We start from the raw sequence: 26,740 nt of genomic DNA, 5'->3' as shown, positions 1-26,740 counted from the left end.
CAAGTCCTCACTTCTCCTCTCACCACCTTGGACTTCTCGATCCAGACACATAATAGTTCTTGTGCAAACACCCGTAACTCTCTCCTGCCTTTCCCTGCGTCCTACTCTCCCAGAGAAGCCTCTGCCCTGGTTCAACCCAAGCCGCCACCCACTCCACGTCTGCACACTGATGGAGAAAACGCACACGGTGCCCACTGGTCTCCCTTGGAATCAGTGTCCAGAGCTCTCACGTGAGCATGATGCAGGCAGCGGATTCTGCAGCACTGCCCCGTTACACCTGTGTTCCCCTTTTCCCATTGGCTTGGACATCTAACACTGGTCCCGCCCCCACCCTCTCCTGTTTTCAAGGAGAAAACAGACACCATCAGGCAGGCTCTCCCACCACCACATGAACTCCCATAGCCGTGCCCTGTGCTCAGGACCACCCCCTTCTCACCGCCTCAAGACTTAACTCCTGCAATTAGCATCCCTCTTTCTGGCATCACCAGGCCCTCCCTCTCTCCTGATTCAGTCTCGTTGACATGTATTGATAAGTGCACTTGAGGATCTCCCATCTGTGAAATTCCCTCCCAGCCCTGTCCAGCTACTGCCAGGGTCTCTGCTTCCCTCCACAGCAGAAAGAGTTGTCCACACTCACCGCCTGCACCTCCATGCCTCGCCTCTATCCACACCACAGGGGCTTCTAGAACCACCACTTCCTGGAAACTGCTCTCATCACAGTCACCTGTGAACTCATGTGGCCAGAGCCAGAAATCACTTCTTTGTCCTGGTCTCACTCAGCTCCTCCAGCCACACCCATGCTCCCTGGGGATTTCTCCTGAGCCTATGGGGACTATGTATTTGCAGGTAACTCCGAAATTACATCCTCAGCTCTGACCTCTCCCGAAATTCCATGTAAGACTGTCCAACAGCCTCCTTGATAGAGACCCTGGGCTTCTGCTGGGCACCACAAACTTTAAAGCAGACTTGCTCCTCCTCCCCATGCTCCCCCATCTCAGCAAATGACACTATCTTTTTCCCAGTTACTCAAGCCAAAAATCAAGGGGAGGGGTGGGCCCAGGGATTAGGTTTTTTTCAAGTCCTTCCACCTCCCCAGTGGTTAAGTCAGTTCAACTGAAAGACACACCCAACATAACCTGCAGGGACCAGACCCTCTGAGGGATCATCGTGGGCCATTGCCTCTGATTCACGACGAACGTGAGGGGGCCAGCGCCACCCCACACACCCCCATAGCCTGAGACCATCGTTCCCTCTCTCAGTAGGTCTTTACGAAGCATCTACTGCGTGCTGGGCTTGGGGGAGGGGGGTGCAAAAAGATATGAAACCAGCCTCTGCTCTCCTAGTGAGGGACTTGCATCTAATATAGGTAAAGAACTCTCACTGCTCAATAAGAAGAAGACAACTCAAGTTAAAAATGGGGAAAGAATCTGAGTACACATTTCTCCAAGGAAGATATACAAATGGCCAATAAGCACATGAAAAGGTGCTCAACATCATTAGTCATTAGGGAAATGCACATCAAAACCACAATGAGATATCCCTCATACCCACAAGGATGGCTAGAATCAAAGAGTCAGACACTAACAAGTGTTGACAGGGATGTGGAGAAATTGGAACCCTCATACATTGCTGGTGGGAATGTAAAATGATGCAGCTACTTAGGAAAACAGTCTGGCAGTTCCACAAAATATTAAACAGAGTTTCCATATGAGCCAGCAATTCCACTTGGTATAAACTCAAGAGAAATGAAAACATAAGTCTACACAAAAACCTTTACACAAATGTTCACTGCAGCATTACTTACAGCAGCCAAGAAGTGGAAACAACCCAAATGCCCATCAGCAGATGAATGGATAAACAAAATGTGGTGTATCCATACAGTGGAATGTTATTTAGCCATAAAAAAGAAAGAAATGCTGAAAAATACTACAACATAGGTGAATCTTGAAAACATTATGCTAAGTGAAAGAAGCCAGTCACAAAAGGCCACATATTATACAATTCCACTCATTTGAAACTCTAGAATAGGGCAATTTATAGAGACAGAAGATAGATTAGCGGTTGCCGGGGGCTGGAGTAATGGATCCCAGCTGGGGGGTGGCGAGAGGGGGTGGAAAGAGGGAGCGGAGAGAGGCGGCGGCGATAGCTAAAGGACACAGAGCTTCTTTTTGAGATAGTGAAAATGTTCTAAAATTGAACATGGTGATAATTACACAACTCTGGGCATATAATAAAAATCCACTGAATCGCACACTCTAAATGGGTGAGTTACATGGTATGTGAATCTCAGTAAAGCTGTTAGATGACACACACACAGGGAGATAAGAGATAGGCACGGAGATGACACATATGCACAGGAACAAGAGACACACATGCACCCAGATGACACACAAAGGGATGACACACACACAGACAACACACAAGCAGGCAGACAACACACATGCACTCAGACGACACACAAAGGGATGACACACACACAGACAACACACAAGCAGGCAGACAACACACATGCACTCAGACGACACACACGCATGAGGCGCACAGGCTGCCCGCTACCATGGAAGCGTGAGTCAGCACGGCTGGGATGAAAGCCTGCGGACGCTGAGATTCCACATAATTCAAACCTGATGTGGAAGCCCCAAGCCACAGGAGCTCTGCTGGAGGCTGGGCTGCCAAGGCCTGGGCCCAAGCCAAGGAGAGTCCGAAAGCTGATTCATGCCGAGCTGCAGCCTTGGGGACAGGCAGGAGGAAGGAGCCCTCGGAGGACGGAGCCGAGAACCGCCAGGTTTGTCCTCAAAGGGCAACAGACACCCCACACGGGCGCAGCAGAAATCCCAGAAGGCCCTGAGGCTCAGAAGCAGCACGGGAAGTGGAGAGCCTCCACCAGCTGGAGGCAGTTACCTGGGATGAATGCTTGCTGGCTCAGCCCACTTCCCAGGGTCATGACCTCTGCAGGCCCCACACCCTGGGAGGTGCTGGGTGAAAGGCTACTGGGGCCTTGGTGGGCCCAGCCCATTTGTAGCAAAGATCCTTCTCAGGGGAGAAGCAGCATGGGGCGTGTGTTGGGTAAATGCAGAGACCCTAAAGCCAGAATCCCTGGGTCCTGCTACTCTCAAACCATGGAATCTTGGACAAGTTACTAAACATCCCTGTGCTTCAGGTTATAAGGGTACTGATCTTGTGGGTTGCTCGGAGAAACATACATAGAGCACCAAGAGCTGGCAGCAAGGGCTGTGTAAGTGTCCGAGTTTGCTGCCATGATTATCACGACCAAAATTCAAAGTGTGCCAGTGGCTCACGAAGGGAGGGCTGGGAGCAGCATTCTGGAACCATGGATGGTTTGCTCCACTGCAACCTGGCTTTGACCTGCTCAGATCCCCTGTCTGTACACGGGAAGAAATCCCTGAGAAAAAAGTACCAGTGGTTAAGCATCCTTAAGGGGAAAAGTCCTTACCAAGAAAAGACTGATTCACAGGAATTGTCAATGTGAGAAAGAACACGGGCAAACCAAAGGCTGGTGGAAATGCACCACCTGGGTGTGAACTTGTAGGCAATTTCCTTCTCTTTAAACATTTAGGTGTTTTCTAACTTCTCTATGATTCCCCTATCTGAAAAGGAAACCTGATTCTGCACAAAATGTCTGCCTGCTACAATGAGCAAGAAAAAATTGTATAACAATGATTTTAAGACAAAGTTTAAAAGAAGGAAACAAACCCAATGTAACCCTCCTTTTCTGTCATCCAACCTCCCTGCAAAGTGATGTAGCAGCTACACCTGGGAGTGAAATACCTGGGGCTCTGTCCCAGCCTGGACCCTTCCCAGCTGGGTGACACTCTCCAAGCCTCAGTTTCCATGCCTGAAACGAAATGAAATTACATAATGAAGGGGAAATGCCCCCTGCTGAGGCCTGGCCCACAGCAGGTGTGTGGCCTTTTCCTTTCTTTCTTCGGACTGGCTCTCCTGGTCCCCCAACTTTTCCGTCAAACACAAAGTAGACTTTTCCAGGAGGCTACAGCAGTGGGTCTTACCCCTAGATGTCCATTAGGATCACCTGGGGAATCTGCAGACCGACTGACGCCCAGGCCACACCCCAGACAAATGAATCACATCTAGGGAGATGGGGCGGTGGGGGCGGAGCGAGCATCAGTATTGTCTCAAAGCTGCCCAGGTGATTCTCATGTGCATCCAGGGCTAGGAATCCCTGGTCTCAATTCTAGAAGCTTCCAAATGGTGTAATGGTACTAAATGGAATGTTTCAGTGATCATCCATGTTTCACAAAGACAGAAGTATCAGCATCGGGTGTTCGACCAGAATTAGTCTGTCATAATACAGGAAATGGGCAAGAAAGACAGAGAGGGGACAAGGGGACAGTGAGTACACACCCTGACCAAGGGGCCGCGGGGGTGGGGAAGGGGAGTCCGGACAGGCCAGGTGACTGCACACCTCTTACACTGTGAGCATCTCCCCGGGCTGAGCATGACCAAGGATCACCCGGGCCACACGTGATTTGTGCTATCTTAGGTGCTATCTTAGAACCTAGCCACCCCCTGCCCTTAAGGTGCCACTCCACTGTGAGTGAAGAGGAATTCGCCAAAATTGCCCTGAGCTGGGTGGGTCCGAGAGGTGGGGAGGGAGGCTGTGATCTACTGGGCGGCCAGTGGGCAATGATGTCACAGCCCTCCCAGCTGGGAGCCCACCGTGCAGAGAGTGAGGACAATTTAGAGCGACACCTCTACGCTGCGGCTGCTGCAGGCGGCGAGCGAGTCTGTCCTCTGGCTCTGCGGGGAACAGAGCTGCTTAGGTCTTCCCGCAGCCCTTCTTCAGGCTTGGCAAATGTTCTTAAAGGAAGGGTGCTTGCTTTTTATGACACCCCTCCCTGCCCAGTGGCAGGGGTCCTGGCCCAGCGGCAGGGCGGGGCCTCACATGCAGGTGCTCAGAGAGTCCCCCTGTGCCGCCAGCCCCCACCCTGGAGCCCAGCCAGAGTCAAGGGCAGACCTTGCCAGGCTGGCAGCCACCATTAATTTCCATTCCCCACGCCCAGGAGCCAAGTGGCTCTGAGGCTTCCCCCCTCACTCACCACCACGGACGGCCCACCAAGCTTGGGCTGGGAGCTCCACCTGGCTCCCTGCTTGGCCCAAAGTCCTGGCAGCAGCAGAGGCTTCAAGACAAGGAGACAGGAAGCAGCCCTCAAACGCCAGGAGGCGGTGTAGCTGCCAGGCCCCGAGCTGGGGAACGGTTCCCCGCCTCAAGGCCTGAACCCTACAGCGCAGAAGCAAGCCAGGGGACAGTGGGGTGGCTCCAGGAAAGGGTGAGGCCAGTCCTGCCTGCAGCGGAGGGCTGGCCCCCAGCAGGTCACTTGTCCCAGCCAGGGCTCCCCTCTGATCCATCCTGACATCAGCCTGCCCCCAGAGGGCCCTGCAGAAGGCAGGTGAGCACAGGAGAATGGAAAGATGAGTGGACCTAGACGCCTGAACCCTGTGCCGGGCCCAGGTTTAACCCCACATGGGGGTCCTGACAACACATACCCCTCCAGGCATCGCTGCCCTCCTCTGCACACTGGGGACAAGTGGACAAAACCACATTGGCTGGAAAGCCACACTTGTGCACGCGGGCCTCCACGCCTTTGCCCTGCGGAGAGCTCTGCGGGATGCCCTTCCAGCCCAGCTCAAATGTCACCCCATCACCGCCCCCTCCTCCACGCCCCCAGTGGTTCTGGCGGGTGCTCTATCCCGCTCACATATGTCTGTCTGTCCCTCTTCCAGATGCGAGCTTCTCCACAAGAGGACAAGTACCGATCCACAACACAGGACCAACTTCTGAACAAAAGCACCTTCGGCCAACATCCTCAGGTCCAAGTCTCCAAAATGAACCCCCTTGGGCATACCACCCTTAATGAGAGTCCTCTCCCACAAAACACGGCTGTGGCTTAGGGGACAGCCTCGGGACTGTGAATTATGAGGTGACAAAATATCAAGCACTCAACAAGCCCTCTTTGGGCTGGAGGAGCGAATTCAGAGTGTGGGCTCCTGCCAACCTCAAGGGGCGGAAATTAACTTCTGCTGTGGGGCGCGGTGGCCTGGGGGTACGAATGTTTTCTGGACACATCAAAGGTATAAATATTTGGCTGGCTTAAAAGCAAAAACTGACAAAGGGCTTCAAGCAACCCGTTGGGAACAGGGTTTGCATTCAGAGCGACCAGGTCCTAACAAACACTCCCACATTCAGGGGTTTCTCTAAAAGGGCCTGATCTACTGCCCCCTCAGCCGTGTCATGGAAAGCAGAAGAAAAGGAGAGTGCAGGGTTTTAATGTTCCATGTCAAGTGATGTGTGCAAAACGGCAACCCACTGCCCTGCAAAATTCTGAAAATGGATAAAACAGCAGCAATGGTGACTTGGAGCTGAGAAGCACCAGAAGGTTTCATTTGAGCTTCAAATCCTGCTCACTGGGAGGCTGGCATTTGTTTTCTCTTTCCAGGTTTCCCAGTCGTCAGGAGGACATCGACACGCAGAAGTTGAGCTGTCCAGCCTCGTAAACACCTCCACTCGGCACCCAGGCCCAAGGACTCCCAGGACGCCCCTAACGAGGCAACTGATGGACCAATCCCTTCAGTGTTTGTGCTCTGAAGTCGTTGCCATGGCCACCGAGGCCCTGGCCGTTACAGGGTTTATGACCTCGAGGAACGATTCCCGTCTAGTAACTCAGGAGAAGCTGCACAGGATTGTGGGGGGAGCACTGGACTGGGAGTCAGGGACCTGGACCCCACTGGCCCTGACAGTCGCCCACTGTGTGACCCTGGGTGAGTCTTTTCCCTTCCCTGAGCCTCAGCTTCCTTGTCTGGAAAGTGAGAAGGGGACGGAGAGGCCCCCAAAACCTCTTCCAGTCATAGCTGAGTTAGGGTGAACTTTGGCAGTGATGCTGAGCTGAGATTCACCGCCGGAGGTGTTCATAACAGGAGGGTTATTTGTGCTGATACGGAGCTCCCTGGCGCTGCCAGGGATGAGGCCGCCTACGAATAGTACTGCTGCTGTTGTTCTTCTTATTGTTGTTCTTGTTGTTTCTAAGGCTTTAAAGGCAGGAAAAGGCCCACATGCTGAAAACAGAAGGCCGGGCCTGGCGGATGATTTGGGAACTTTCCACTGCAAGGTCCGGGGAATGCGGAAATTCCCCAGGTCCTCACCAAAAGCCCACCCCCGGGCCTGGACCGCACTGAGGCTGGAAGGCAGGTGGAAGGCAAGCACAGCCCCCACCCCACTCACCAGCCCACGGAGCAGCCCAGAGGCCACCCTCCCTCCAGCCAGCCCGAAGATGCCAGGGAAGTAAAATAAAACCAGCTCCTAGACCAGCCCTCCCTGGAATGGGAGGCCGGCTCTGCTCGGAGGGAGCAGCAGTGAGGTGATGTCTGGCTTCTATTCCATATCATAAATAAGTTATTAACCCAGAGCAGACAGCAAGGCACAGCCGTGGGGAAACTAGGGAAGTGAAACTGCAAGATCAGACCGCCTCGAAGACTGGAAAACCACCCAGGATCCAGACCCTGGGCCACTCAGACTGAGGCCCTGATGGGATGGGGCCTTCTGGGAAGCAAGAGCACTAGAATGGGTGTCCAGGGGTCTGGAAACAAACCCACTGTGGAACCTGCCTCAGTTTCTATATTTATTCCAAGAGATAACAATAATAACAGCAAATGCTACCATTTATTGTTCTGGACACTGTGGCGGCACTTTTAAGTGCCTGATTTCTAATCAACAAAACTACAAGGTAGGAACACCCACTTTACAGATACAGAAACTGAGGCTCAGAGAGGTCGAGCCACTTGCCTAGGGTCAGTGTGGGAGAACGATTGCAAAGATGGCTGCAACAATTCCTCCTGTCTCTGCTCCCATGCCTCTTTGAAATGAGGTAGGGTCCATTCCTCCACTCTTGGAAAATCTAGTCTGGCCTTGTGGCTCGCTTTGACCAATAGAATGCACAGAAGCAACCTTATGCAACTTCCAAGACTAGAAGATCTTCCTTACGAGATCTTGCAGCTCCCACTTTTACCCTCTTGGAATGCTACCCTGAGACTGCCGTAAAAGAAGCTGGTCTTACCTACTGGAGGATGTGAGGCCACAGACAGGAGAACTGAGGCTGCCCAGCCAACAGCCAGCGCCAATGCCGGATGTGTGAATGAGGTCAGCCTGTACCTTCCAGCCTCGCCAACTGTCCAGGGAGCAACCGGCAGAGGAATCACCCAGCCAACCAACAGAATTGTGGAAAAAATATGCTGTTGTTTTAAGTTCAGCAGTTTTAGGCTGGTCTGTTTCACAGCTGTGGATAACTGATACAGTCACTCAGTTTCCCCACACTGCCTATCTCCCCAGGAAAACCTGTGCTCCCGCCTCCTGGGATCTGGTTGGGGTCAAGGCACCCCATGCTGACTGCTGCCCCTGCCTGCAGCCCCCAGACCGCAGCCCCACAAGCAGGAAGTGACCACGGAGGACATACTCTATGACGTGTAAGAAGGGCTGCAGGCCACTTTCTACCTGAAGACCCACAGTCACCCTGGTGTGGCAGGTCAGAAGCTCCCTTTTTCTCCAAGAAGACAATTTCTTGTTTTCGTTATAGGAACATAAATTCTACAAAGGACTGAGGGCTTCTCAGGGAACTGGGTTACCTGAATAGCAAACGTGATGAAGCTGGTTGCACCCTCGCAGAGGACGCGAGCCCTGGAGACAGAAACTCGCCAGTAAAGGGCACACTGAGGGCAGGAAAGCAAACAGTCTCGCCTCACCCACCGGCTCAGGCCCACGGGGCATGGGTGCCTGGAGCACACACTGGGACACGCACTCGGGGGCAGCGTGCGCAGCTGACCTGCAGGGCTTGCAGGGCGTGCAGGAGGCCAAGTGGCACTGCGAGTGCCATGTGTCATCCATCGCTGGCCTAGGAGCAGACAGACAGCCACAGAGAGAAGGACAGGCCCGCTGTCCCTCCCCATCTGACAGAGGTGAGAAGATGCAAACGTGAGCTTTATGCCGCCTCTGAAAGGGAGTCCTCCACGTTCCCTTTCCCGGTCCGTCAGCCCACCCAACATCCACTGAGGGCCTGCCCTGTGGCAGGTGCCGGGGTCATAGAGACACACAGGTGACTAAGCTCAGACCCTGCCCTTTGAGAGCCCAATGGGAATGTTCCAGGGGAAGAATGCAAACGGCGGTGAGAAGCAAGTTGCAGCCTGAGAAAAAAAATGAACAGGCCTGGAGGAGGTTGGGAGGAATGGGCTCTGCCTGCCCAGCTAAAGGCCCAGAGACCCCTCTGGGGTTGTAAAGCAGAAAGCTGGTGTGCTCTTGACTTCTTCTCCTCTTCTTTCCCGCTCCCATCCCCTCAGACCCAGTGGACTCAACCAATAAATCCACACCATTTAATAGCGACGGTTGAAGCATATCGGGTACTATGCTAATAAAGCCCTTTGCACACATAACAACTCTTATGAAGTGACTAATATTAGCCCCACTTTACAGATGAGGAAACTGAAGCACAGAGAGGCTTAGTAATTGCCCAAGGCCACACAGCATGAAAAAGCCAAGCCTGGGATTTCAACCCAGGCAGTCTGGTTGCAGGGGTCATGCTCTCATCCCCTGCACTGCTCACTGGCAAGCTAAGGCCTCCAGCTAAGAGCCCTGCTGCATTGGGCCCACACACTGTCTTAAAATATAGAACACTTTGCTTAAAAATCCATATTTCTGATGTCTTTCTTAAAATTCTCAAATGCAATACCAGATTGGCAGTCCCTTTAAACAGGAATTTGCCGCTGTCCCACCTCTCCCCTAGTACCTGGCCCTCTTCCCTTGAGCTAATCCCTGCTCCTAGAGGCAGCTGAAGTCCCGACCTCCTGTGTACCGTGAACCCAGCCCTGTGCTAGGCATGCAGAGAAATGCAAAAATTTAAGACAGTTCCTGACTTCTGGGAACTGGGTGGCCAAGATGGGGGATGCCTCAAGCAGAGGGAAGGGAAGGCACCATGGGAGGTGTGAACAGCATGAGCAAAGGCATGGGCTGCAAAGTGAGGTGCAAACACACCAGGCTGGCTGGGGAGGGGTAAGGGTCTGCAGGGCAGGATCCACCATTGAGGCTGGAGAGGCAGGTGGAGCAAGGAGACGAGCTCTGCACCAATGCGGGGCCAGACATCCCCCTCCCCTCCCAGGGTTGTCAGCACAGATGTGTAAGGGCAGGCAGCCCGCAGTCCACGATGTATGGGGACAGGCCTGCCGGGCAGCTGGGTGAGGGCACCTCTGAAACTCCAGGCCTCACACTCCACATCCCAGGGCAGGCACAGACAGCAAGGCAGAGCCGGGTGCTTGCCAAGGAGCTGCCAGGAAAGCCCACTCACTCCCTAGACATCATGGAGCAACCCCGGGGCAAGGACAGATATTGGCACAAAGACACCGATGAGCCCCAGGCAAATCTGCTACAATAGCACTGCGCCAGCATGCAGCTGGAAGGATTAGCATCTTCCCCAAATACTAAAGTGACTCCTGCTTACAAACCTCCCATGGCTCCCTATGGCCACAGGGGCAAATCTAAGTCCACAGTGAGGCAGAGCTTCTCCAAACTACATTTTCATCGCCCCCCTTTCCCGTGGAGAGCTGAGATGACTTGCCATTTCCTGAATCCTGCAAAGACATAGGATATCCTTCCCTGTGAATGCCTAAAATTCCTACCTCTTGGCTTTAAAACCTCCTATTGATGCTTTTATACCCAGCCCAAATGTCCTCTCCGCTGGGAAGCCTTCCCTGAGCACCTCTCCTTCTCAGTACGCACCTCCAGGCCACCTACCAAGTGCATTATGCTTCCCTGCATTCCTACACAACACTGACATTTAGTGTGATCAGTCTTGTTTCATGCTGTCTACTGTGCATACCGGCCTTCTTTAAACCGTGGGTTCTGGAGCACAGGGAGAGAGGGGTGAGTTTCAACCCTGCATCCCCAGGAGCTGGTCAAGGGCCTGGCTGGGGGAAGGTGCCCACAGATTGTTAACAGAATGCTCCACTTGGCACCTCTCAGTACCCTCCTGCCCTGGAAGGAATGTGGGGTTATTACAGACCAGTCGTAATACACTCCCGTGCACTGAGCAAGCACCATTTGGCCCATTCTGCAGAGAAAGCTGCCACAGCAGAGGCGGGGGCAGGGCCTGGCCAACCCGGGAACCAGAGGTGGCCTCGGGCTCACATCAGAGAGCACTGATAATCTACGTACTGTTGCAGTACAAGGGACTCCAGCAATACTTTTAGTATTTCTCACCATTTATGATAACTGTAATTACTATAGTAATTACTATAAAAAAGTAATAAATATTACTATTAATAATCCCCATTTTTTAAGGCCCCACCATATACCAGACCCTTCACTTTTTTACATTTTCTTATTTAATCCTCTGAACAGCCCCATAGATGGTTGTTCTCCTCTCCTCCTTACAGATGAGGAATCCCAAGCACAGAGAGATTTAGAAACTTATTCAAGGTCACACAGCTAGTCTGTACTAGAGTAGAGAGACTCTACAATTTCTGCCACCCTAGACTGTTTCCTAATTATGACTAAAAATGCCTGTCACGGGGCTTTCTATGGGTCAGGCCCTACTGGTAACAGCTTTACTGAAACATAATTCATATACATACAATTCACCCATTTAAAGTGCAGAATGTTTGTATATGTATATGTATAACTGATTCACTTTGCTGTACACCTGAAACACAACATTGTAAATCAACTCTACTCCAATAAAAAAATTTCTTTTTTAAATTAAAAAAAAAATAAAGTGCAGAATGTAATGGCTTTTCGTCTCTGCATAAAGCTGTGCAACCACCACCGCAATTAACTTTAGGACGTTTCATCACCCCACAGAGAAACCCCGGGCCGTTTAAACTGTCAGTCCCCAACACACACGCCCTCCACCTGGCATCTTAATTCCATTTTAAAGACAAAAGGACTGAGGCTCAGAGAGCCGCTGGGACTTGCACACCATTGGGCAGAGGTTAGGAAGCAGAGCTGGGACGCAGCCTCCCCTGCCCTCTCCCCATACCGCCTGCCAGGGGTCTACTCTGTAACCCGTTCAAAATGCACGTTCTGCAGAGGGTGGAAAACAGAACCAGATGGTGACAAATCTTACACGTGCGGCTGCTTCCACGCCAGGCCCGTGACTCACAGAGGCACTGAGGGCAAAGAGGTGGGGACGTGACGCCTCCCAGCCCCCGTGACCCCAGTGCAGGGGCAGCGAGGCCCAGGAGCCCGGGAGACAGAGGTAGAAGTGGGGCAAGTGGCCTTCAGGAGGCTGGCAGCCTGGGCTCCTGATGGTATGCAGGGGTCCCACTCTGCTGATCTCATTCCTACACCCCACAACCCCTCCAGGACCCACAAAGTAGTGCCCTCCCCGCCCAGGCCTCCATGTGCCTCTCAGGACTTCAAACCACAACTGCTAGCAGAGAGTCTGTTCTGCTCCTGGCCCCAGCCAGGGGACCTGAGATGACCCAGGCCCTCCCTGCCCGCAGGCCCTGAGGTTTCAGGTCACAGGAACATTGCGGGGACTGCCACGTTGATTGGCCGGGATCCCCAAGGGAGGCTCTGCAGAGTAGACCAGCAGGCTGCCACTGCTGCCTGGGCGCATTCCCAATCTGGGACCCCCGTGTCTGACAGCTGCCCCCAACCCCAGGGGAAACACTCTGCAGGTACGACCGGGCCTCCCCACATCGCCTATTTCCTTCCCCCAAACACCCACAAGCCTGCTCTGGGTCAGTAGTTCTCTCTGCGGGCGAAGGGCCTGGCACTTTCTTTCATGTTTATAATGTCTGAACAATTTTGAGCCAATGCCACCTCCTCCAGGAGCCTTCCCTGATGCCTTAACCAAAACAAACGGGTCCTCCCGCTGCTGCCTCACACAGGATTGTAATCTGTCTGCTTTTATGTCTGGTTTCCCATTATCCTCCAGACTCATCTAGGGCAGGGGTCCTGGCTTCCTCATTCCTGGTTTCCGCCCCCCGACCCCCTCCCCGACTACGACACACCAGGCCTTCCAGCAGAGCAGGTGGGAAGTGAGATAAAGTGCCCATTCCTCAGTGTCAGGCATGAATTAACCGCCGTGCACAGAACCTGCCCAGTGTCTGTCCCGGTGCCCGTGGTGACTGACTCTGTGGGATGGCAGGAGAAGTGGAAGAGATCATGGTCACTGCTCCCACTGCAGGTTCCAGCTGGAAAGGAGGATCGAGTCCTCAGTTTAGACACAGCACTTCTCACCAGAGCAGCTGAAGTCCAAACGGCTGCAAGTCTGTCCACACAGAAGAGGGTTTGTTCAGACCGTCTTCCAACTGGAAGGTCTGCTAAGCCATGAGGGCCAAGCTCAGGATTGGTGTCTTTCCTCTCTGCACCTGCAGCCCCGCCCAGGCCTGGCAGGAGCAGACCCAGGACCCGCCAGGAAGGGGCAGTCAACTACAGATTTACAGTGGCCTGGCTTCAAGCTCCTCCAGCAAGGCCTGCCCTGTGTCACAAAGTACCAATGCCAGAGCTAGAAGGTGCTCTGAGCTCATCCATTACAGGCTCCATGATACACCCAGGAGGCAAGGGAGGCCCAGAGAAGGAGGGCACCTTGGCCAGGGTCACACAGTCATGGCTCCCAACTCCCAGCCCAGACTCTTCTCAGGTAACAGGCTGCTGCTTCCCTGCCCTGGGCCCCGTCTCCTATCCTGCCCTTCCTTCAAGGGCAGACCAAGGCCCACCTGCCCAGTGTCTTCTAGGATCACCTCCCCGGCCCCGTCCAGCATGGTGCTCCCTCACTGGCAAGCTCTTTCTTCTGCCCAGAACGCCCTACCCACCCTCTGGCCCCAACAAACTTCTATTCATCCTTCAAGACCCAGTTCAAATATTATCTTCTCTAAGACAAAGATAATAATCACTCCCATTTACCAAGTAGCCATCCCTGCTGTGCTACGGAAAACCAAAAAGTTACTGTTGAAACTATTTGTGGGGTACCCCCTGCTTAGCACCCAAGTTCCTTGCGGACAGAGACCTGACTCTCCGCAAAGCAGGGTTACAACAATATCTGTGTACGCACTCATACAACTGAAGGGCTTTATAAACTATAAAGTCCTGTGCCAACAGAAGCTATATGTATTGATATTATCTTCACATCTCCTCCCCATGACTCAGTTTCCCCACTTACACGATGGATGAAGTTAATGAATGCACATGACAGTATGTGTGCTGTGCCTGGGCTATGGCTATGGCTCATGACTGTTGCTGTTATTATTTGTGTCACTTTCACTTGCTTACATCTCCCTGTGGACCTTGCCCATGGCCAGTGCTCAGCACGTATTTTTTTGGACTGAATGACTTCAGCATTTGAGACATGGAAGAAGATGGGGTTAAAACTCAGAGTCCACATAAAGATGCAGAGTTAAATCTTATCATCAGAAGGGCTACACTGTGGCCTTTGAATCCAAAGGTGGCTCAGCTGGGTGACAGTGAACAGCCCTTGCTCTCACGGGACACAGGGCAGTCTTCTGGAGTGGGCTGGAAGTGAGGAAATCCCTACCCTGGACAGAGAGCCTCTGTGCTGGGCTGTGGTCCCTCTCAGGGACCAGGTCAGGGAGACCCCTGAGAACTGGCCTTAGGGACTGGACTCTGGAGCCCAGGGCACAAGCAGGGGCCCAGCCCAGGAGGTCCAATTCTGCCTCTCACCAAATGCAGGGACCAGGCAAGCCACTCCCAGAGCCTCAGTTCCACTGCAGAACAAGCTTCCAGAAGCTCATCCATGGAGCCTCCGAGATCTGACCCAGCTTCTGCAAATGACACGTAGAATCGATTTCTGTCTGCCAGGGAGGAGTGAGTGCAGCCCCTCTTTGGACAAATGAGAAGAGTAAAGCCCAGAGAGGGGAAGTGACTTGCCCAGGTCACACAGCCAATGAGAACGTTTACTCAGAGGCCACCGAAAGTCAGCAACATCAGCTGAACATCCAGTGACCACTTGTCAATGGCTGCTGAGCTGGTTCAATGATAAGAAGGTTTCCCGGGTGCAAAGGGTGTGGGCAGTTACATATTCATGGCGATGATCATCCACTCATGCCTTTGTTTATGTCCCCGTGGACATTTATGGAGGTAGTCAAGGAAACGGGAGAACAGCTCTGTCACTGAACAGCTTACAGCCCATTTGGCTGATGACTTCAGGTCACCATGTCATTCAGCCCAAGCCACTGATGTGCACTGGTGCTTTCTATCTCTCCATCTGCACAGACACTGGATCTCTAGGTGATTCCTCACGTCACTTTGGATTTTCAACCAAAACTTGTGGCTACAGCATAGCGCTAGTCACAGGCTGAGGAGAGTCCCAGGACTGCTGAGCCAGGGCAGGATGGCGGCCAAGGCTCACCCTGGCAGCAGGACAAGGTCTCAGCCTTCCCCAGCTATCCTTACAATCTGGGTTCCTCAAAGTCCGCTCCACAGAACCCTCACATTCCAGGTGATTCTGGTGCACACTCAACTCTGAAAACCAACCACTGCCTAGACCATGCCTCTCAATGGGGGCTCTAGTGCCTCCAATGGGGCAAAAATTGGTTCTTTGGGAGGCAAAAACTTTACTCTTTTCATATATAAAGCACGGATATACATAGAGTTTAAAAACATATTCAGTATAGCTGTGGTATTAAGGTTTCATTGGGGAGCAATTAGGGAAAAAATGTCTAAAAGGCTCCCCAGGGGGATGATAACGAAAAAAAGATTGAGAAACCCTGGTCTAGACAAAGGCAGCCATGACATTCAGCAGGAAGACACCTCGTAAGGATGGGAAGATGGTAAGAAGTGTTCCCAGCCCTGCCAGTAAGGAAAGACCCCTCCCCTTACCATCCCCCGATCTGACTCATCCCTCTCTTAAAGCTCAAAGGCAGAGGGGCAAGCAGGTCCTTTCCTGGACATGTCAGCTCATGCCTGGCAAAGCAGAGACCATGAAAACAGTGCCCATCAAGGCCCTGGAGCTGCCACGCAGGCTCACGAGGGCCTGATACACAGCAGACGGGGCAGCAAGGGGAGTGGGATCCAGCCTGAGTTGAGCACAGGAAGGAGAGAAGCCACCTGTGGCTTTCTGGTTTGCAACATGGAACCAACTAGCAGGGGGTTCCCTGTGCCTGGGAGGAGGGAGCAGGTCCTGAGAAAGGGAACTCAGATCAGAGAGCCACGGAGGAGCAGGCTGGCTTCGGGATGAGAGACAGTGGGGCACGAGGAAGGACACAGCAGTAAAAATAATAACAGCAGCTGATACCGACAGCCCTGACCATGTGCCAAGCAGGTGCCAACCACTGGCCGTGCTGCCTGGTGAGGTAGGTCATATTTTCATCACCAGCACATCAGCTCCAGGAGGGCAGGGGACTGTGTCTGTCTCAGGCACTGCCGTATCCCCAGCGCCCGACTGGCACGTGGAGCGCGCACAGTAAATACGTGCAGAATGAATAAATCCCACTTCATGGGTAAGGGAAAGGACCACAAGAGGGCAAGTAACTTATCCAAAGTGACACGGCCAGCGAGCAGCACAGCCAGGACTCAACCCCAGCAGAGCCTGCCCTCCTCACGCCTGCGTGTGTCTGCACTCAGACCCCTGACAGGTGAGCCGCGGTCCCGGTGTGTCAGTAGATGGTGAGGGGATGAACAGGATAAGGTACCATCCTATCTCGGCCACTTTACAGCTGGCACAGTATGAACCTGGTGGCCAAAGGGGCACGCGGGGTTCTCTCTGGAAAGTGGCGCAGCCCCTGACTTGGCCCAGACTGCAGGCTGTGCCCACAGGAATCCCAAACACACAGGAGCCAAGGAGAAAACCATGTCGGTCTGGCTCGGTGAGGGCGACGGGGAGGAAAGGGGGAGTCTGGGGGGTGCTGCTTGATGAAAGCCTTGTCCCTTACCAATCCGTCGCAGTTGCTGATGGCGACAGCTGCCCCTGGCATGCCCGTGACACCCCCGGTGTAGACACACTCCCTCTGCAAGGGCTGACGGAACAGCTCCCGAAAATCCTCCTGCCACTCCACCGAGGCTCCGGGCACCACCAGCCGCCGGTTGGGCCGCAGGTGTAAGTGCAGTTCCTCCCCAGAAACAGTGACGTTGAAGTAGAGGGAGGAGCGTCCCCCCCTGCCAGGCTGCAAGGTCACTCCTTTGGGGCGCAGTGGGCTTCGAGCCACCCGCAGGTGACCGGAGTGTGACAGTGGTGCCGGTGGTCCGTCCACCTCTGTACTCCCTGAGGAGGCTGCTGGTGGCCCAGATACCACGTGGGAGAGGAAGCGTCCCTGAGAATCTGTGCTGCAGGGCACTGTCACACCATAGTCACTGAGCTTTCTTGAGAAGCGCAACTCTGTTGGAAATAAAGAAAGAGTTACTTCGGTGCCGTCTGGGCAGAGCTAAGCCGGGGAAGCTGGAAATCCCATGGGGGCAGGAAGGGCTCTGCAACCTTGACCGTCACCTTGGAGGAACCCCTTAGCCCAAGTTCATCTATTTCTCATCCAGTGCTTCCAGAGCCCCTGGATCTCTGCACTTGGATGATCGGTGTTCAAGTTTGTAAACTGCTAGACACACATTGCACCCCATAGTCCCCAGGCCCTTGTTACAGCTAGCGGAGGAAAACAAATGATGCCAAACAGAGTCCTGTCACTCTAGCAACAAACCTTCCAAGCTTGGGCACTACAGTGGAAATTCCCCGAAAGCCCCCAGGGCAAAGAGGGATGGCTGGATGTGCCCAAACTCCCCAGTGCCCTGAAGTCACCAGCCCACCCCGGGGTAGGGCCCTCGTCACCAAGCTCCTGGAACACAGCTGGCAAAACAAACACACCTAGAAACTCAGGGCCTCCTGGGCACGTGTCAAGGAGAAGAGAGGAGCTGGAGAGGGAAGGGAGGGAATACAGGTTCTACATTTTTCCAAGTTTAGAAAGAAAACTTTTTTAAGCAGCACAGTGGCTGCCGAGATTTCTACATGGCCCAGCCCCAAGCTGGGTAAATATAGATCTTCAAAAATAAAAGGAGACGCAGGGGTGACCTGCCCACTCGGACTGAATTAAGTGTGAGGTCATGGCCCCATGCTCCAGGCTGCATGCCAGCAGCCCGTCCTCACACAGCTCTCGCTAAGCCCAGCCAGGCCGGGCAGGAATGACAGCTCCCTGGCTTCTAGGCCTAGTGATTCATGGATAGGAGTTAGGGAGGAATTTTCATTTCCACACAGCTCTATCTCTTGTGTCCCCAGCCCCCTTCACGGCACTGATAAAACCTAGAAAATGATGTGCCCTGAAAATCCCTCCTGCCCAAGGCAGTTATTGGAGGGCGGGGAGGGAGATGACGAACTTTCCTCTGGTTTTACCCTTTGCAGCAGAACACCCCCAAGACTTTAGCTAGGGGGATCCTGTTTGGTCCATGAACAGAGCTCAAAGACAAGCAGGCACCCTGCCTGGAAATGACCAGAGCCCCCTCCCCATGCTGAGAGCCACCAGGAGGGCACCTCACACTGCAAAGTGAGGGTGGAGGGTGTCTGATCTGCGTGTGAGAGGCTGTCTGCACAGCACAGAGTGTGAGAATGCTGGGGGAGAGGGATGCATGTGTGTTTCTGTGCAGGAGTGTGAGTGCCCGGTGTTCACTGGGGGGTGGGGCAGCCACCTGCCAGCCTGATTCTTTGTGTGTGACAGATACTTGCACACATGTACACACATATGTGCACACATGCGTACAAGCTGGAGACAGAGAAGACACTGAGAGAAAGACACACAGGAGCGAAGACAGAGAGTGAGAGAGAAACACAGAGACCAAGAGACAGATACAAAGCTTCTAAGAAAAGGCTCCTATCCTCAAGTGCTCTCCTGGGGTCTCTCCCTAGTCTTGTGCCAGAAAGGGAGAGAAATCCCCGGACAGCATCGGTGGCACTGGGGTAAGAAAAGAGAGCTCGGACCCAGCGTGCGCACAGCCTCCCACCCCCTCGAAAACTGCCAGGCTCCTCGGGCACCCTCGGGCCACCCTGACCCGCGTGCACCCCGGACCCCGCGCGCCCCTGCGCGCCCTACCCGCACGCACCTGGGGTCCTGCTGCCCGCGTTGGCGCAGAGCGCACAGTGCAAGAGCAGCAGGAAGGACAGCCGCGCGCGGAGAGGAGCCATGTGGCCGCGCGGGCACGCGGGCCGGGAGGGCGCCGAGCCCCGAGCTCCGGGCTGCGAGCGAGGCTGGGGCGCGCTCGGGGCTCCGGCCGGCCTTCGCCTCCTCCGCCGCCTCCCGCCTCGCAGCCTCCAGCCGCCCGATCCCGGCCCCACGCGCGGCGTCGCCGTCTGGACCGCTGGCTCCGGGAGCCCGAGGTTGCCGGCGGGAGAGCGGAGCGGCCGACGCGCCAGCGCCCCCAGTGCCAACTGCTGGCGGGTCAGTCCGCCAGCGCCTTGACGCTCCGGGACGCTGCGGGAGCCGGGCAAGTGGACCGCGGGGCGGGCCGGGGGTGGGCACACTGGCGGGGCGGGGCCGGGCGCGGGTCGGAGCTGGGGGCGCAGAGCGCCCGTGGGCGGGGCGCAGGGCGCGGATCGGAAGTGCCACGCGGAGCCCGAGCTGGGGCTTCGGGCGCCCTGGGCGAGTGTCCCCTCAGGCTCATGGGCTCCCCAGGAGTGATGGCCCTTACTTTCCTAGGCTCCTCCGCCCCACCCCCCTTTACTTGACTGCAGGGCCCAGTTTCCAGAGCTCCTGGGCCGATGGGATGTCCCACTGCCTTTGGATGGGGAGATGGTGAGCACCACCCCCACCCCCACCCCCCGCCCCCCGCCCCAAGAGAGTGTCTCCTTTCTCTCCTGATGGTCTTGATGCCCCCAGTAATCTTCCGCCCCTTGGATCTACCCATTTTGCAGACTACAGCACCCTGGGCCCCCAAGTGCAGTGACTGATCTGTGTCTTAGTCAAGAGCAGGGCTGAGCAAGGTGAGCCGAGAGCCCTGGCTTTACAGTCAGCCAGACCTGATTGAAATCCTAGCTCTGAGCCTCGGTTTCCTCGTCTGTGAAATGGGTGTTAATTATAGCACATAGTAAGGTTCAATAAATGATAACCATTCTCTGCTTCCACACCTGGCACCAATGTACCCACCACACAGCCTAAGGTGGGAAAAACTGAGTCTAAGAGATAAGAGTGGCTGCTGGTTTTGTAATGCTGCTGAGACCCGTTCAGTAGTCAGGCAAACAGCCCAACTCCTGCTTTCCTCTCCTGCTTTACTCTATGAATGTGTTCCTAACAATTTTCAAATGCACTGTAAATCCAGAGGTGGGAACTGGAGAAAGGAGTTTTGTTTTTTTTGGTTTGTTTGGTTTTTAAGAACTGCAGAGTAAAGAACCTTTCTGTAAAGTGTATAAAGACCCCTAATCTTTCTTTTGAGTTCAGACATTTTGTTGTAGGGCTTTCTTAAAGGGAGGCCAACTTATGGATGCAAATTCTCTGACCAGACTTCTCTTGGGAATCCCTGGGTCCCCTGAAAGAGAACTTGGGTTCCTGCCCTCTTCTCTCTATGTGAGGTTTCCCAGTCCACACCCTCCCTGGGCTCTGAATATGGTCCCACTTTGTGGACAGAGAGCTGGAATCTTCATCCTCACGGCTCCAGGACCTGACTCAGGGCCTCCTGAAAAGCAGCACTTGTGGAATGAATGAAATGACATCAGGGTTTTGGAGGGCCAGTACATTTATGAAGGAGGTTCAGAGAGCTGAGGTGACGTGTCCCAGGTCACACAGCTCATCTGCAGCAGAGCTGGCATCAGGACCCAGAATCTAGTGCTGAGCAGGAGAGAGAGACAAGGGTAGGGGTCAGGAGACTGTTGTAAGCTAGACAGCCAGTACAGACCAAGTGGCCAAGGGCAAGTCATTTCCCTCTTTGGGCTGCAGTACCTCATCTGTCAAAGGGGAAGTGGTGAGGATCACAGGAGTCACAGACGTAAACTTTAAAGTCCTGTGGAAATGCAGAGTGTGTTCTATTCCAAGCAACATCAGAGCATCCAATTATTTGAGATGGCACCACCAAACAGATCTATATTAAGTTTGGGAAGAATAGAGTTCTCTTTCTCCTCTTTCTGGTTCTTTAAGATCTGTGAAGTCAAGGGCCAGACTGTGGTTTTGTGTGTGAGGGCTGATGAAGCAAGAGTATGAGGGGTACACGTGTCAGTGGGAACTTGCAGGAGAGGCAGTGAACTGTCTCCATTCTGGCCCTCCGCAAACCCACCAGATGAGCTCAGGATTAAATGGCCTGCCTCCCTTCTCAGGGGCTCAGTTTTCCCAGCTGCAGAGTGGGGGCCCTGTGGCGACAGAAGGGAAAAGTCGTGGCATGTGATTGCTAATTTTCTCCCTCTGCAGGGCCATCCCAGAGGAACTTGCAGTGCTCTCCCTGGACTCCACCCCATACTTCCTGCCTTAGACTTGGTAAGTCAAGAGGGAGAGACTACAGCTGGGACCCCAGCAGCCTGACTCATGAACTGTGGGCTGGGGCCTTCCCTGGAGCCAGTCTCGGCAAGCAGAGAGCAAAACCTTTCCCTGGCTCTCTACCCCAACCCCCTTCCCTGGGGCTACAATGGTTGCTTTTGTTGGCAAATATTGTATGTCCAAGCTCTTTTCTACTGAGGAAGTCTTTGTTAGGAAGAGGGGACATGGGAGCAGAGCTCAGAGCATGGGCCAGAGAAGGTGGAGGAAATGGCTGCGTGGCCGGCCCTGTTTCTGGAGGTGATCGGAGCCAAAGCAAAGAAATCTCCTGGCATCTGCCGGGACCCTCCGAGGACGGCAGGTTCCGGGTTCCCAGTCTCTCACCTGAGATTCTGCACGGGGGGGGGAAAATGGCTTGGATGTTTCTCGTGCTCACAGCCCTCCGACACTTGTCCAACACTCCTCCCGTCCAAAGCCCTGGCAGGAGATGGGGAGATGCGAACAGCTTGAACTGCACACGGTCGGCAACCCCCTGGAAGACATGACAGGTGCGTGAGAAAGCCTGACAACCGGGAGAGACAGGGACGGAGAAGTGCGCACCGGATGCGGGAGCAGGGTCGCCTGTGAGTGCCCCCTGAGGAGGAAGGCAGCCCCCGACCGCTGGCGCGTTCTCCTTTGAGCACAGACAAAAACCCAGAGACTGGAGCTGGAGGTGCCCTGAGATAGTCTCCAAGCCAGTGCCCCACCCCCATTTTACAGGTTCTGTCTAGAGAGGGAGGGGACTCGCCTCTGGTTTCACAGCTAGTTTAGAGTGAGACTAAACCCCTGGCTTCCGAACCCAGGAACCTGCTCTCTCACCTGCAGGAGCACAGCCTCTCTCCCAGGCACCAGCTCTTTCCCTCCCCTGCTCCACCTTCCAAGAGGAGGAAGAGGGGGTTTGAGGTTGAGACAACAAAATCTCCCCTCCTCAGGGGGGAGTCACAGACGCCCCTAAGGAAGTAAGAGTCTCAGCCTGAGACAGGTCTCTGCAGCAAGAAGCCAGGAAGTCCCTGGGCGAGATGTGGATGGGGGAGACGACATAGTAGTGGCATAGGTTTGTCACAGCTTGGGGGCCCAGCAGGTGGCTGTCATTTGTTGAGTGCCAGCTGCTGTGCTTTACATGTTACCCTGAAACACACACAGAGCGTCCCTTTCTTATATCTCCTGGTGTGACCAGTGACCCTCTGGGCTCTGACGTACTCAGGCGAGGGGAAAGGGAATTCCACCCTAGCTCAGTGAGAGCCACACCATCCACCCAGTTAGGAAGCCAGACAGCCAGGCCACCCTAGTCACCAACTCACCTCCAAGCCCTATGTAGTCAACTCCAAAGGAGCCCCAAATACAGCTACTTGCATCTCAAATGCATCCCCTGCCCCACCAGGTCACCAGCATCCCTTCAATGGCCACTGCCATAAGTTTGTCCTAAAAGATCCTCCCCCCAGCTCTGGCCCCTGACACCTCTTCTCCAACTGCATCCGAGGACATATTTGAATCACACCTTAGATCATGTATCTGCCTTTGCTATAAAACCTCCAAAGGCTGTTACTCTTGGGAAAAAGACCAGACTCCCTAACACAGCCTATGAGGCTCTGCACGGGGTGGTCTTGCTGACCTTCCTGCCTCCGTGTCCCCCCACTCACAGCCCTGCAGGCTAGCTCCTTGTATGCACCATGCTCATCTTGCCTCAGGGCCTTTGCACAGGCTGTCCACTCTGCCCTGAATGCTCTATCCAGCCTCTTCGCCCAGTCAATCCCTGCTCACCCTTTGGACAGCCTTCTAGTCGTCACTACCTGAAGCCTGTCCGGCCCTCCCAACCAGGGACACCATCTCTGTCCATCTCCTTCACAGTACTTCTCACTGTTGAGTTTCACCTGATTTTGTGTGATTCACAGATTAACATCTGCTTCCCCCCTGGACCATAAGTTCCACAGGGAGCAGGGACGGACCTTGTCTGGATTTTTTTCCAAATTGTATCCCCAGTGCCTGTCCTGTGTTTGGCACCTAGTGGGCCCTCAATAAATATTAGTTAAATTAATAATCAAATGAATGGGAGCTGGAGAAAGAAAAGTTCATGGAAAATTTGGGGAGTTAACCACTTATAGAAACTCCCTAGCATAGGTAAATCTATAGAGATACTAATTAGGTTACTGGCTGCCAGGGCTTGGGGAGGAAAGGAATAGGGAGTGAGTGCTAATGGCTGTGGGGCTTCGATCTAAATTCAGAGAGTAGTGATGACTGCATAATTCTGTGACTATACTAAAAACACTGAATTGTACACTTTGGAAGAATGAATTTTATGGTATGCGAATTACATCTCAATAAAGCTGTTAAAAAAAAAGAAAAGAAAATTTGGGTACAACCATTATGGAGAACAGTATGGAGCTTCCTTAAAAAACTAAAAATAGAACTGCCATATGATCCTGCAATCCCAATCCTGGGCATATATCCAAAGAAAACCATAATTCAGAAAGATACATGCACCCCAATGTTCACTGCAGCACTATTTACAATAGCCAAGACATGGAAGCAACCTAAGTGTCCATCGACAGATGAATGGATAAAGAAGATGTGGTACATATATACAATGGAATACTACTCAGCCATAAATAAGAACGAAATAATGTCATCTGCAGCAAAATGGATGGACCTAGACATCGTCATACTGAGTGAAGTAAGTCAGACAGAGAAAGACAAATATCATATGATCTTGCTTATGTGGAATCTAAAAAAATGATATAAATGAACTTATTTACAAAACAGAAATAGAGTCATAGATGTAGAAAACAAACTTATGGCTACCAAGGGGGAAGGGGTGGAGAGGAGGGATAAATTGTCAGACTGGGATTGACATATACACACTATTATATATAGATAGATAAGGATAGATAACTAATAAGGACCTACTGTATAGCACAGGGAACTCTTCTGAACACTCTGTAATGACCAGAAAAGAGTGGATATATGTATATGCATAACTATTCACTTTGCTGTACAGCAGAAACTAACACAACATTGTAAATCAACTATACTCCAATAAAAATTTAAAAAAAAGAAAGAAGGAAGGGAGGGAGGGAGTGAGGAAGAAAGAAAGGAAGAAAGGAAGAAAGAAAATTTGGGGAGTTAAGCACTTCCCAGAATTATTGTTCCAGGGGAAAACCTGAGACATATACTTGCAAGTTCTGATTCCATCATCAACAAGGTCACCAGGCTCCACAGTCAGGCAGAGATGGGGGAGAAGAGTTGCCTTTGTGTCCCCCCCAGCCCTTGAAGAGATACTGAAAATAACAAAGCAATCATCTTAGCAGCCACTTACTGACCAGGCACTTTGCATATTTGCATCAGTTCTCACAACAGCCCTAGGCATGAGTATCCTCATCCCCCCTTCCAGGCTCTGCAAGGTTAGGCGATTGCCCCAGGCAGTACTTGCAGCTACTTAATATCAGTCATATTCACTCCCAAGTTGGATTCCAGCCCAAAAGCTTCTGAGTACACCGTGGTGCCAGCATGAGATTCCCCGACCCTCACCCCCTTAGAGGTCACCTAGTTCATTTTGTCTTCCTTTTTATTTTCAAAAAACCTTTTTGTTGTGAAAACTGTAACACATACAGAATAGTGCCATCTGTCCATTTTATAAAGGGCTAAACTGAGGCCCAGAGAGCAGAGGTGACCTTTTCAAGGCCACACAGTGAGATCACTCAGGAGCAAAATAATACCCCAAGACTCCTGGTTCCTGGTCAGGTGATCTGAGAGCATCACAACTCTAGGCTCCTCCCACCCAGGACCAGGCCCCTCTGGCCGTTCATCATTGGTTCCCACCTCAGCCCAAAGTGAAGACGAAGAAAAGTTTGGATCTCTTCTTCCTGATACCTGAGAGCCACTGTCCTGCCAAGAAGTTCTAGGCCAGTGGTTCTCAAATCAGGGTTTCCCAGAGCAACAGAATATCGGCATCACTTCAGTGTCTGTCACCAATGCAGATTCTCAGGCCCCAACCCAGACCTGCTTAATCAGAAACTCAGGAGGAGGGGCCCAGTAATCTGTATTTTAACAAGTCCTCCAGGGCATTCTGATGCATGCTCCTATTTAAGAATCACTACTGTAAGCATAGCCTTGAAAATAGGGGCAAAAGTGGGACTGAGAACAAACTCACTGAGGATTTGTGACCTGTTCCTTATTGATGGCTGCCCCCCCTCACCTCCCATCCCGTCTCCAAAACCTGAGCTTGAGTTTATGTGAACTCTGAGTCCTTGGCAGAGCTCCGTGACATCCAGAGGAACCAGAGACCATCGCTTGTGGCCCTTCTCCACATCACCCTTCTCCTTTTTTCCTCCAGCATTCCCTCTGCACATTTGTTGGCAAACGTCTAATGACCGTATCTAGGAGACCCGGATGGGCTAAGTTAACCACAGTGATTCGTCATGCATTACAGAACAGCTGATCCCCCCGAGACCAGCTGAACCATGAGATCAGTTAGAAACAATGCTGTCGTGCCCTGTGTGTAGACCTTCTGTGGTTGCGGTTACTGTGTGTTGAGGGTTCAGGGAGAGGAGATCTCCCTGTCCTTGTAAGGAAGGATGCCAGAAAGGCCAGCTGTCCTTCAGGAACTCTGCGTCTGCCATTTCCTCTCCCAAAACTGTCGGTCTACTATTACAATATCAGCATCCCTCTAGCCAAAGTCCAGTGCAGCCCCTGACATTGGCCCTTTGGGGTTCAAGAGAGGTAGTGAAACCGAGCAGGACCCTGTGGGGCTCCTGGACACAAAAGCCTTTCTGTGTCCCCCGTTTCTTGTTTGTAGGGAATAGGCTTCAGCCTCCATGACGTTCCCTGAGTTCCAAAGGGCAGGTTCAACGGGTTGCTAATCAGGGAAGTGAGGGGATGCAGAGACAAGGAAGGAGCAATCAAGAAACAATAGTGCAGGGCTTCCCTGGTGGCACAGTGGTTGGGAGTCCACCTGCCAATGCAGGGGACACGGGTTCGAGCCCTGGTCCCGGAAGATCCCACATGCCGCGGAGCAGCTGGGCCCGTGAGCCACAATTACTGAGCCTGCGCGTCTGGAGCCTGTGCTCCGCAACAAGAGAGGCCGCGATAGTGAGAGGCCGCGCACCATGATGAAGAGTGGCCCCCACTTGCCACAACTGGAGAAAGCTCTCACACAGAAACGAAGACCCAACACAGCCATAAATAAATAAATTAATTAATTAATTAATTAAAAAAAAAAAAAGAGAGACAATAGTGCAGGGCTTCCCTGGTGGCGCAGTGGTTAAGAATCCGCCTGCCAATTCAGGGGACACGGGTT

At 53.0% G+C, this 26,740-nt stretch overlaps 1 protein-coding gene and 1 long non-coding RNA gene across 8 annotated transcripts in view; one reads left to right on the top strand and one right to left on the bottom strand.

Moving 5' to 3' along the window:
* ADAMTS14 (ADAM metallopeptidase with thrombospondin type 1 motif 14) overlaps positions 1–26,740 on the bottom strand; it is a 162,627-nt gene that overhangs the window by 72,831 nt on the left and 63,056 nt on the right. For 5 of the 7 annotated variants that reach the window (XM_082407217.1, XM_082407211.1, XM_082407216.1 and 2 more), the window contains exons 2-3: positions 21,793–21,940; positions 16,912–17,354 (exon numbers count right to left, since the gene is read on the bottom strand). In XM_082407217.1, coding sequence (XP_082263343.1) covers positions 16,912–17,354; positions 21,793–21,940 — 591 coding nt within the window. Of the gene's footprint in view, positions 1–16,911; positions 17,355–19,054; positions 19,436–21,792; positions 21,941–26,740 lie in introns of those variants that run through there. The other 2 variants (XM_082407215.1, XM_082407213.1) reach the window with 2 other exon arrangements.
* Positions 19,601–21,993, top strand: LOC309635683. The gene is made up of 3 exons (XR_014248966.1): positions 19,601–19,743; positions 21,346–21,411; positions 21,884–21,993. It is a non-coding gene; the product is annotated as an uncharacterized lncRNA (long non-coding RNA).

This window comes from Balaenoptera borealis (genome assembly GCF_965194805.1).
Source record: "Balaenoptera borealis genome assembly, chromosome: 10".
Classification (NCBI taxonomy): domain Eukaryota; kingdom Metazoa; phylum Chordata; class Mammalia; order Artiodactyla; family Balaenopteridae; genus Balaenoptera; species Balaenoptera borealis.
The sequence above is the reverse complement of the archived record's forward strand: the minus strand, read 5'-3'. Positions and strand labels throughout refer to the sequence as shown.